The sequence below is a fragment of the Phalacrocorax carbo genome, chromosome 1 (assembly GCF_963921805.1).
Source record: "Phalacrocorax carbo chromosome 1, bPhaCar2.1, whole genome shotgun sequence".
Lineage (NCBI taxonomy): Eukaryota > Metazoa > Chordata > Aves > Suliformes > Phalacrocoracidae > Phalacrocorax > Phalacrocorax carbo.
In genome coordinates, this window is record NC_087513.1 from 123,143,544 (window position 1) to 123,155,893 (window position 12,350).

At 37.5% G+C, this 12,350-nt stretch overlaps 1 protein-coding gene across 4 annotated transcripts in view; it reads left to right on the forward strand.

Annotated features, from left to right (window-relative positions):
• Window positions 1-12,350, forward strand: part of CASK (calcium/calmodulin dependent serine protein kinase) — a 217,831-nt gene that overhangs the window by 125,764 nt on the left and 79,717 nt on the right. For all 4 annotated transcript variants that reach the window (XM_064473093.1, XM_064473100.1, XM_064473111.1 and 1 more), the window contains exons 7-8: window positions 8,283-8,458; window positions 10,643-10,765. In XM_064473093.1, the coding sequence (XP_064329163.1) occupies window positions 8,283-8,458; window positions 10,643-10,765 (299 nt within the window). The remainder of the gene's footprint in view (window positions 1-8,282; window positions 8,459-10,642; window positions 10,766-12,350) is intronic.

Sequence of the window (12,350 nt, forward strand, 5' to 3'; positions counted from 1 at the left end):
TCCCTTCTAGGGTACAGCTTTTGCTTTGTTTGGGATGACAGAATTTTTTTACAAAAAAAAACCAAAAAAACCCCACAAAGTTTTGTTAAGTTTTTACAAAAAAAACTTAACAAAAGACATATTTTTTTCCACTGTGCGTAAATAGTTTGGGGGAGGAAGGGATTTTTGTAATAAAGTTCAACTAAGTCCCAGGCATTGAAAGTAGACCAATCTTTTGATTTAAGTCCAAAGATAGATTTGTGTTGTTTAGAAGGATTATAACTAGTGTTCTCTTGAGCAGATAGAGGGCTATTTAACAGAATTATAAGGGAGCTCATGATAACAAGCTATGACATCACACTAGATGTCATTAATGAAAATGTCTGTGGAATAGATTTTAGGAACATCACTGTGTTTTAACAGCTAACAACCCAATGGAGTTTCTTTTTAAGGGAGTTTAATTATTGTTATGTAAGTGTCGAAAAAAGGACATAGCCATAACTCATTTTTCACAAGACCAGAGGGAAATGTAAGGAAATACTTCTTGTTCCACTGTGTTTGCCCATAAGATGCAACACAATGAATAAGAAGCATGTGTCATCTTCTGAGTCATAAGCAATTTTCTCATGAGCTACCAGTCTCTGAAGGTCTCTTCATGCAGTTCTTGTGATCAGAAGTGGAAAATTTTGCTAAGTGTATTCATTTGAAGCATTGAAGTAGGTACTTTGAGATGGAATTCTGGCAGTATACACAGTAGTTACAGATCATCGTAATTTATAAGTGAACTCTTTTATGGAACAGAATGTAGACAGGAAACAGTCCATGTCTGCATGGTTATGATGCAGCTGGAGTAGTGGAACCACTGGGAAGTCAGTGATTTAATGGAGCAGTCTCACATTATGGTCTCTGTCTTCTTCCTTGAACAATTTTTCTTTTAGAATGTGGTATGAATTGTCACAATATATTCTTAAATAAATGTGACATCAGATTTATCAACAAACATCTTGGATGCTAAATCCTGGGATTTTTAGCTAGTATATGGTACAAGTCTGACAGAACAAAAGCCATTGAGTCCGTAAGAGCTATTTCCTCCGTTTAATCTACTTATTTTCTCCTGGTTTCAACTAGTGCAAAATATGTATAGGCCTAAGCGGTATGAGGTTCTATTCAAGTCTTATTTATGGATAGTTAGCTGCTTTTCACCTTTTACCTTTGGAAGCTAAATGTCACAGCAAAATGTCATCGGTACCATGATGCTAATCTGGTCCAGTATTGATTTTTATATATTATTAGTTACCTCCCCAGAGTTGCTTCACAATCCTATAGTATCTTCAGGTATCCTAACATAACCATCGTCTTCTTACTGGAAAACATCTTATATGTTCTTAATAGAAGTACAGTATATAAACATCAAATGTTCTTGTTTCTTCATCAGCGAGCCTTTTAGACGTAATACAAAGATAGCAAAGGAAGCCATTATCATAAATTTCCCTGCAAATAAGACTATGGAATTTGGGGTGGAGGGTGGGGTGGATCTTTTAAGTTCCTTATTTTTGTTTTCTTTCCATCAATGTAAAAATAATCATAGAATCATAGAACAGTGTGAGTTGGAATGGACCTTTAAAGACCATTGAGTCCAACCCCCCTGCAATGAGCAGGGACATCTTCAACTAGATCAGGCTGCTCAGAGCCCCGTCCAACCTGACATGTTTCCAGGAATGGGCAACCTACCACCTTTCTGGGCAGCCTGTTCCAGTGTTTCACCAAATTGGATCTTCTTGGTGGTTTTATAAACCCTGGTTTAAAAATCATATTTTTGAAAGGATTTTTTACACTGCATAGACTTTTTTCCTTTTTATCATCAGTGTCTGAATGATACAGTGAATCTTTCTTTTGTTTTCCAAGGAGAGGTAAATGTTTGAGCTCCTACACAAGTATTCTTCTTTCACTTAAATGGTAGTGTTTCATTCCTCTGCAAAGCAAAAGCACTATTTCTTTTTTTTTCTGAAAAATAAAAAAAATGTGAGCGTTTTCAAAACTTTGCCTCTGATAGACTTTGTTTTATTTAAAAGGTACAACTGTGGTTTACTGTCTCTCTGAAATTCCACTTCACATCTGGGTCGATTTGAGAGTGCCTACAGGAGGCTAATGTGTTTAAAAGTCCATTTAGGTTTACTTCCTCCATCATAGTTTTATGGCTGAAAAGGCCATTTAATCAGTTATTATAATTTGTCTGGTTAACATGTGATCTTTGCTTTGTTCGTTTTCTGGACACTAATACCCAGTAGTCCAATTGTCTGTTGATGCATCTTTTAAAATACATTTTCTTCAGACAGTCTTCTGTGCTGAAGCTGAATTGCCTTTTTTTTTTTTCCCCTTTTTTTTTTTTTCTTTTGAAATCTATTCATCTTCTCTGTACACCTGCTTTAAGCATCTCTATTGTCTGGAGTAATGTGGAAAGGAATTAAAAGTAGCAAAGTATTGACTGATCTGATCTGTTGTGTGTGATTCTTCGATTCCTTCCACATTATTCTGGACATCTCACTCTTTTAGAAACTCCTTAATTTATGAACATATTTCTTATTACACTATTGTGAGAGGTCAGATGGTGATGTTTATTAGTACCTCACATTTTTTTTCCTAAAAATTATTTGTTCCAGTTGTTTCCTTATACATCGTTCAGATACTACTGCTGTTGAAAGACTCTCCTTCTGGTATCTTGGTCATCAATCCCCTGCCTTAGGGATGACAAAATCTGATTGGGTCTCTGTATATACTCTTCTTCTTGTGGAAAGCATAGCACTATTGTCTGGAACAATATGGAAAGAGTCATAGAAACTAAATTGTCAAAGGTAAGTCAAAATTTATCTTTAGTGCTTGTGAATGATATCAGATTGACAACACCTGAAGACTGAAGCTCTCTATTTATACACAGGGAAAATCCGAAAAATTAGCAATTTTATATATTTCCAGACTACCAACATGCCTCAACACTTGCTGATAAGGAAGCTTACCTCTAGAAGTAAGATGTCTAATGTCTACCAGTTCAGGCATTGAGTGCTTCCTAAGTCAGCAAACACTTTGATGTAGTCATTTATTTACAATTAATTGGATGGAGGCAAGCATCACATTGAATACATACCACTGCCAAGGCTTCATATAGTGGTGATTTTCAGTTATTGCTACTCTAGAACAGATAAGAAGCACATAGACAGAAAGTGGATTCAAGTCTTCCGTGTAATTTCTTCTCACATACAGCTACAACTAAAAATCGTGTGTGTGCATGCATGCAATATTTATTTAAATAAAACAATGTTGATATTTTTTCATGGGCAGTCATTCAAATATATCCATGAGTGTTCTTATATCCTCAAGAATGAAACAGCTGTAGAAGGCAGAAGTTATTTATCAAAGAGAGAAAAATGCCTTTGCTTACTATTCTTTCCCACACTGCCTCCAAAAAGATGCAAAGCTTCTCCCAAAACACTAAAGAAAATTCAAAAGCTTCTGAAATATTTTAAACAATTGAACTGTTGAGAACAATTTTAAAATTTTACACTGGACATGTTTAGAAGGCAAATCTTCTACTAGATAATTTTCAGCAGAAGTGATACTTGGTCTAAAGAGCAGTAAGTATCCATGATTTTAAAAAACTTTGCTGTCTATATATTTTGTTTATCCTGTTACTGATATTCACCTTACAGTTCTTGTAGTCGCAGCATAGGAAAAATCCCTATCTATGTAAGTTTATTGATGTGCTCCATTCATTTTGCTGAGCTGAGTGCAGCTCAGAAGCGAGCTCAGCAGTCCTTGCTCAGGTCAGTTTTTTAGAATAACATCAAAATCATCATTTACTCCTTTGATGTACCCAGTGAAGTAGTTAGTTGTCACAAGGATGACAGCTGCCCCAGAAATTACTTTAGCCTTTTTAAGTTTCTAATGCATACGTACATACGTATATGCATTTTTTGGCTCTGTTTGACTGGACAGTTCAGTCTCAACCAATTAGGTTTCTGTTTGTTCTGGGTTTGCTTTTTCATGGAGATGAAATGGTGATTTCCACCACCGTCGCTGTCTAAAGTGTCAGGATCTTGTAATCTGCACTAAAATGGTTAAGAAACCAAATAATTCTGTAATTATTTTCAATAATTAGCAGTGGTAAATGGCAGGATTTTATGATGTTAGCCTAGCCTTCTTTCTCATTTCATTTGTGTTTATGGAGTTCTCATTTTAAATTTAAAAGTGAATATTAAGGTTTAGTAGTACTGATTTTTTAGCATGCTATTAAGTAGCATCCGTTTTTCATCCAGTTTATAGCAGCAGTCTGTTGGGGTCTTAAACAGCCATGTAGAATGTTACCTATTACTGAACTAGTCTAGTCCTGCTTACAGCATCAAACATTACATTAAAGTGGATTTTTATGGTATACTGGTTTTGAACCAGGGCAACAAAGATCCAGTTTTTCCACCTGTGATCTAAGTTCTTTAACTTCCAGGAGAGGAGAAAGAAAATTTGGGATGATCAGAGAGGGAGAGTGTTTTTTAATCATAACTTTTAAGTGTCAGTTTGTCTGTAAAAGCTCTTGAGTACTAAGCAAATATGCAGCCTTGCATTCTAATGTGATGTCATCAGATAAAACAAAACAGGAACCTTGAAGTATCAAGAGGCTATAATTTGTCTATTGTCACGTAGAAAGTAGGGAATAAACCTCAAGAAACTTGTTCCATTAGAAAAAATAAAAAAGCTCATGGGTCGAGGTAAGTACATGCAAACTGCTTACCAGTTACCATCACATGTAAAACAGACTTGACTTGGGGAAAACCAGTTTATTTTATTGCCAATTCAAATAGATTTGGGTAGTGGGAAACAAAGACAAAAATGAATACACCACCTCCCCTTCCCAGGCTCAACTTCACTCCTTCACTCCTCACTCCCTTACCCCCCAACCCCAAGCGGTGCAGGGGGATGGGGAATTGGGGGCTGTGGAAAGTCTATAGCAGCCTCTGCTGTACCTTCCTCCTCACACTTTTCTCCTCCAGAGTGGGTCCTCCCATGGGCTGTAGTCCTTCAGGACAAGCCTGCTCCTGAGTGCGTCCTCCACAGGCTGCAGTTCCTTCAAGGAATATCCACCTGCTCCAGCATGGGGTCCTCCACGGGCTGCAGGGGAATCTCTGCTGGAGCACCTCTTCTGCTTCCTCCTGCTCTATCTTTGGTGCTCATGGACTGTTTCACACATATTTTCCCACACTCCCCAGTGCTGGGCAATGTTCTTCCCATTCTTACACACACTTTCCCTGAGGCACCACCATCTTGGCTGTGGGGCTCAGCTGTACCCTGCAGTGGGTCCATTTGAACCGGCTGTGTCCCCAGCCTCTCCTCACAGAGACCACCCTCAGCCCCTTGGCTGCCAGCACCTTGTCACCCAAACACCTACACAAAATAATGCTGTTGTATTGCTTATGTAGTAGGTGTTGCTGCTAAGTATGCTATTTTACACCATAACAGAAAATGTACGATGGGTAGCTGTTGTCAAGGATGTATTTTCCTCAGAACAAGATGTTCTATAGGTCAGCCTTCACTGTACTGCAAATGCCCAGCAGACTTAAATTGGCAAAAAAACCCCAAAATGCAAACCTTTAGGTCTACTTCTCGCAGCACATAGTCATTTTTTAACCATGTTCATCTCTGCAATTGTTTACGTAAAATACAAAGAAGGTCCCGAGCTGAGAGGAGCAGCACGTAATATTGGAAACACACATTAAATCAACTTAGATATAATTTGATACATAAGATTCTTAGTTTCATTAGCTACTCAATCCAGACAACTCTGTATCTCCCTTTTTTAAATAGCTATGTCTTTGTGATATCTTGTCTTCTAGTGATTTCTGCTGTTTGTCTTCTGAATAATCACTTTTCTCTAAACTTCCCAGATTTCATAACAGCATTTAGAAAGCCTGGTAGGAAGGCAGAATCTTCACAGTATATATGATTTTCCATTCATATTGATAAAAAAGATTTGAATGAGCTTTATTACCGCAAATGTTTTTTTCAATATGTTAGCGAGGTTACACCTGCTCCAGAATTGCAAATGCGTTCCTCTGCACCCAAATGCCAGGAAGTTTACCACTGAGATAAACAAGACTTGGGTAAGCCAAGCTGTTCTGTGGTCTTGCATGATGTCTTCTGTACTAAAGATTTCCAGGCTGTGGTATGTATACCACTAATGTTGCATGAGCAGTCTAAGCGGTGTACAAATACTGTTTGAACAGGCAGGTGTTGCTGCTTATGTGCATGCATAGCCTGATACAGAGCTGGAAATAATGATGCTTTTGCTGTCACAAATGATGGCATCTTAGGGGAAAAAAGTTAGGAAACCCTTATAGCTAGAGATTTGTAGGCACATAAAAAAAAAAAAACCAAACCACCCCAGAGTTCTCAGCAACTTGTGCATACTGGATATATATACTTTCAATTGGCCTTCCCTGTCACCAGGCATCTAAAAGAGAAAGGCTTTGGGTCACTTAAAGAGATAATTCTCCCCCTTGAATTTGTGAGCTTGAAGATTTGGCTTTGAGGTTTATCACTTAGGCTGAAAGATACATCATAAGCCTATAAATTGTGTATAACCAACAAGAAGAATTAGTGGTCTTTCCCCCGTCCACCTCTGTCCTTCTCTGTCCAGGGTAAATATCCTTTCTCTTCCCCCAGTGATATGAGGGATGAGATGAACATGCAGCGTCTTGCTGTTTCACTCTTAATTTTAGCCTGAGAAGGAACTGCCCCTTTGCTATCACATCAGCCTAGACTGCATAGACTTTTTAAGGTGCTGACCTAGCTTAGTGGTAATGTTCCTTTGTCACAGGCAGATTCCTAATGTTTGTCTGGCAGAGGGATTGCCGAATGAACTGGGAATGAAAAGGTTTAATACAAAGCCAGGTGAAGTTGTCTGACAATGGTGGTGTTTCTCCTTAAAAATAGTATGGTGGAAAAGCTACTGTCTTTCTGTCCATTTTTTAATCCTTGTTGATGCAAGAAGGAGTGAGTGGGGACTAGTTAACAGAGCATGGTTAGATCATATTCCTGCGTTAGGTGGTATAAATGAAGGATGGTCTTTACTAAGTAAGCTACTGCCAGGTAGTCTCCTCTGTGTTTGTTACCAGTGCTGTGACTTAGCTAACTCACGTTCAAAGGGTGTGCAGGATAGGCTGGCCTAGCGAGAGTCTGTTTACAGGATGAGACTGACTTAAACACATGCCATGAAAACACCTTGGATTCTCTAGGCTACATTGTAAAGTCTCCCAGCCAGCACAGAGTTGCTGCAAGCCTCGAATGGAGCCTCCAAAGTCCACTGTAGTATCAGTGAGCAACAATAATTTATGAAGGTGGTACAAGTGGTAACAGTCTGCCACAGTTGTGGGGGTTTTTTTTCTTCTGTTGGTACTTGGTGGAACCAGGATAGTCCAAAGACTACAGTATTTGTAAGAGTCAGTGATGCCCTGAGCATTCAAAGCTCAATTCTTGCAAATCCTCTGCAGTGGAAACAATGGGAGACATTTATAGGGAGAGGTAAAATGTTTGTGGCTTTTATCTGACTTAATGTGTTACACAGAAATTGAATAAAGTCATTCTAATCAGTTTACCCACTCAAAATATTAGTTGGTACTAAATATATTTTGTTTCTGTGGGTGTACATTCATTACCAATCCAAAATCAGTACTGTCCCAGAACCATCCCTATGTGGCACTCATTGAAAGCACTCTGTGAAACAAATTAGCATTATCTTTTTATCTGCAGTAAGATATTGCCTACTTCAAATAAATGAACAACACATTTGCTAGCATTTTGCAGTCTTGCTGGCGGTTTCAGTAGACTGGCTCAGGTTTGGGCAGAGCATCAGACCAAACTATGCTCTTGCCAATCAGAGGCAGCTTTTTCAAGTAAACAGTGTAGACTAGATCTCTACAATATCCTGTTTCAAGGGTTGTTCAAACTGATATTTTTACTTTTATATGGCATGTTTCACTGAAGAATCTTACTGCTTTTATATAAGTCTTGTTTCACAGTTTGCAGGTTAGGAAATTTCTCAATTTATAAAAGTATAAATCAAGCAAAAGGGAAACTACTTATTTGTCTCACTGGATATATTTAATGAATGCTCAACTCTAAGAAAAAAAGAATTGTGTTAAAAGTTTAACCCATGAACAAAACTTATTAAAACTGTTTTAGTTTAATGCAGTGATATTCCTTATTTCCATGTTTGAAACACATCACTTTGACTCAATTCTGTTTTTATTTCCATTTAGGACGTGTAGGAACACCTCATTTTATGGCCCCAGAAGTGGTAAAAAGGGAACCTTATGGGAAGCCTGTAGATGTTTGGGGTTGTGGAGTGATCCTTTTTATCCTGCTAAGTGGTTGTTTGCCTTTTTACGGAACCAAGGAAAGATTATTTGAAGGCATTATTAAAGGAAAATACAAGGTAAATGACACTATACCTGAGTCCTTTTCCAGTGAGATGAGCTCTGCTGGTAAAATCTCACTGGAAGTTGATTTCTGTATTTAGCCTGGTTTAAATTTGAAGCTTATAGAAATCTGTGTTACAGGAAGAGAGGTGGCTTTTTTCTCTCCAGTCTATCTTGTTCCTGCTGTGTTTTGTATCAATCTGAGGAATTAGAATACAGAAATATTTACTCAGATGAAATAGTAAACAGGTGCAACAACTAGCCGTTAATTGTACATTGAGCTTGATAGGATTACATAAGATTTAGCTGTGAAGTATAACATACTATATGTTACCTTATGTTTATAGATCAATTACATTTTTTTAATCAACTAAAAGAACTATCATAAAGGCTGGTCATCATATTGCCTTGATTTAAAACAAAATGCATGTTATTGTAGAAATGTAGTTATGCGTTTTTCTTTTTAGTACAGTATGTAGTAAAGTGCAGCTGATGATTCAAAAGGAGACACTTGCAACAGAAAGCAAATCAATGTGTGCGCAGGATAAGTGTGTTTCACAACATAAGCACCGTAGAGCCATTACAGAGGCAAATTGAAGCTTCGACTTCACTATTTTTGCAGTTTTGTTCAAGATTGGTTTTGCTCTACTTTGCAACTCAGGTCATATATGAGCTGTGTATTAGGAAATTAAGAGTGGAAACTCCTAAAACTGTCTGATAGTCTGTAATATGGTTTAGGAAGTATTTTGTTATATGAACTTAACAGTATTCTGCTAAAATATAAGTGACAGCAGTGGTACTGTGCTTGGTAAGGAGCACATTTTTCATTCTCTAGATATTGCGTTCCTAGAAACAGCAGAATTTCTTCATGGCACTAGTTTGGGGATTGCATAGACTGCTATGTTCCAGTTTCACTTTATGGAAGATTTCTTTATGGAATCTCTTCAGCAGCTAAAACCTTCTGGAAGTGTAAAAGTTAACTTTTCTTTGTTTAAAAAAAAGTCATGACCAGCACATTGTGCCTTCTCAGTTCCTTTTCTGCTCCTGTTTCCACAATAATATGTCTATTCAGTGAAAATTGTATAAGGGTTTCAAAACAGTCTTGCTGCAAATTTGCAATTACCTTCATTTTGTTAGACCTGAAAAAGAAATGACAAATCACAACTGTAAATGTGCATGTCATAGCCAGATGATGTTCCCGAGTACTCCAATTTAAAGCAAGTATTTTTCGTAAAGACCGATTTTAAGTAAAATTAACCTCTTTAAATGAACAGATTATAACATTGAAAAGATACTGGTTATAATTTTGATTCTTCATTTAGTACCTTGTAAAATTAGCAGTGTACCATCTAAATAAAACGTAAGTTCTTCATAAATTAAAGAAATACTAGAAATAGCTTAAGAATCCTTTAACACAGAAAGAATTTTCTTAGTATGGTTTTATCGGGTTTCCATCATCTTGACTAGTTGGACACAAACCTGCATATGCACAAGATGAAAATGTATTCTAAATCATCCTTCACATTGTTGTCTCCTAAAGATACAGTTCTGCTCTAAAAAGCGTTGCAATTGCTTATATTGCTGATCACATGTCAGTATGCTTTCCTACCTGCGTGGCTGAGGATGCTTAACTGTTTTAAAGTTGAAAGGAATTTATTGGGAAGAGCCATTGTCGATGATACCTGTGGGACAGGACTGGAGTAGTTCACAACACCCGTTAGCTGACACCCTTCTTACTCAGCATCACTGGCATGAAGTTGTGGGTTGATATAGATAGACTGTCATGCTATTCCTTATATTGATTTCAGAAGTAGATTTAATTTTGACCCTTATCATATGCATAGTTAACTGTCAAACAAGGCTAATTATTTTTTCTTTTTCTAGTGAAGGGTCACTTTTATCTGAACAAAATGTAGCATAGGTAAAAAATTATGCTGTGATTATAACATAATACCAAGGATACATCAGTTTTTATGTGATGCGGTGGTTACTGTTTTCAATTTTTTGTGCCATTTCAATAGCAACTAATGTACAATTCTGTAAGTTATTAAAAGCTTAGAAACTTCCTTTTACATTTATTATGATAAAATGCTTACAAGTACCCGCCACTGTTAAATCTCTGCAATTACTTTACATAAAAAGTAAGTTCTTTTCTGTATTCTTATTACTAATTTAATGTCTTTTTTCTTGCTTGTGATCAGATGAATCCTAGGCAATGGAGCCATATTTCTGAAAGTGCCAAAGATCTGGTACGCCGTATGCTTATGCTGGATCCAGCAGAAAGGATAACAGTATATGAAGCACTGAACCATCCCTGGTTAAAGGTAGTAAAAGCAGTTGTTTACATACCAGTTTCCTCTTCAAGGGAAAAATATTTATTTCTTTTTTTCTTTGAACTTTTCAAAGTAGAAATGGCATTGTACAAAATGTGTGATAATATGCTCTAAATGCCTTGTAATATTAGAGTCTGAGATTTTGATAATTGCCAGGCTTGAACTCTTGCTTAACAGCAAGAGCAAACTCACTTAGGCATCTTCAGCAGCATCAGAGTATAGGGCGTAGGGCTGTGTAGAATAAAGCTTGTAGAAGGTATTCAGGTGTCTTCCTGTGGCTCTCAAACTGCAGAGGAGAAATTTCTGATCTCATCTTTGCTCATTTATATCTAGACTTCTTTTCTATTATGCATGTAGGCATGCAGTTTATTGCAGTACACTATGCTACTTAACTGTGCTGCTTTCTTACATTAGATTCCTGAAATATACCACGAGAGTGAAAGAAGTATGGAGTGGTGTGTTGATCAAAGTCCGCTGTAACTACATAAAATTACATGGCAACTGGTAATCAAATTATTTTTCAGTGGTGGCAGAATTTACAACACAGTTTGAGTCAGTGAAAGAGTAGTTGCTGGACGCTGAAGATTAACAGCAGGAGCAGGAGAATATACACCTAACTTCTCAGCAGTCCCATTAATAGGCAGTGCTAAACATTGGAGTTGGAGAATGATGGATGTGTTGCAGATTTAAAAGGTGGCAAGTACTGGTTCAGAGCGTTGTATTTTGTTTGGCAGAAACTGATTAATTAACTAGGTTTCTTTGTTATCCTCTATTTCATATTTTCTACAGTGTGGGCCCAGGTAGAGAGAGTCATAATATCATTAACTTAAACAGGGCACTTATTTGGAATGGGTGCTATTCTGGTGTTCGCTCCTGGACTGTTTGTGTGTTCTACATCACACAAAAATTGCAGGAAAAAAGCCACAAAAAAAGAACCTGGGAAGCACAGGCTCGTATGTTCTTCTTCTCCCGCTAAGGAAATGGTCTAACTGCTACCAGATGGAGTCTTTCTTCCACTTCTCTGCTCTCTTTCTGGCTCTGACTCTTCTATTCCAAGCTGCAGAATGGTCTAGCTTATAAAAGGAGGGCAGGACAGGAGTGTGCACCCCTCAGGAGTAACAGTGGTTAAGGCGCTCTTATGAATATTGGGAAACTGCAGGTTCAAACCTTTCCACTCAAAAACAGCCAAAGTTCTGTCTGTTCATCTGGGGCATGCACAGTGCATCAAATATTTCAGAGAGAATGGACACCATGTTTGGGAATCCCAAATGATCATACTCCAGTGATTGAGTCTGTGGTAGACACAGGTGATCTGGTTTTACCTGCTTATAATTTGACTTTTTCCTCACTTTGTGAGCTTACCCACATTTAGATGCCAAAGCAAGGGTTTTGTTGAGGGTTATTTTGGCAGAAAATTTGACCATTTTTATTGTTTGAGCAGCTAGGCTGATCAGGCTATTTAAAAAGATAATTCTGTAATGTGAACATGCAGGTTCTGCCTATATAGCATAGCACTTTAATGCCTGTGGTCTCTTTCTGATCTTATTTGTTGAAAGACAAGGAAGGAGAGAGGAGA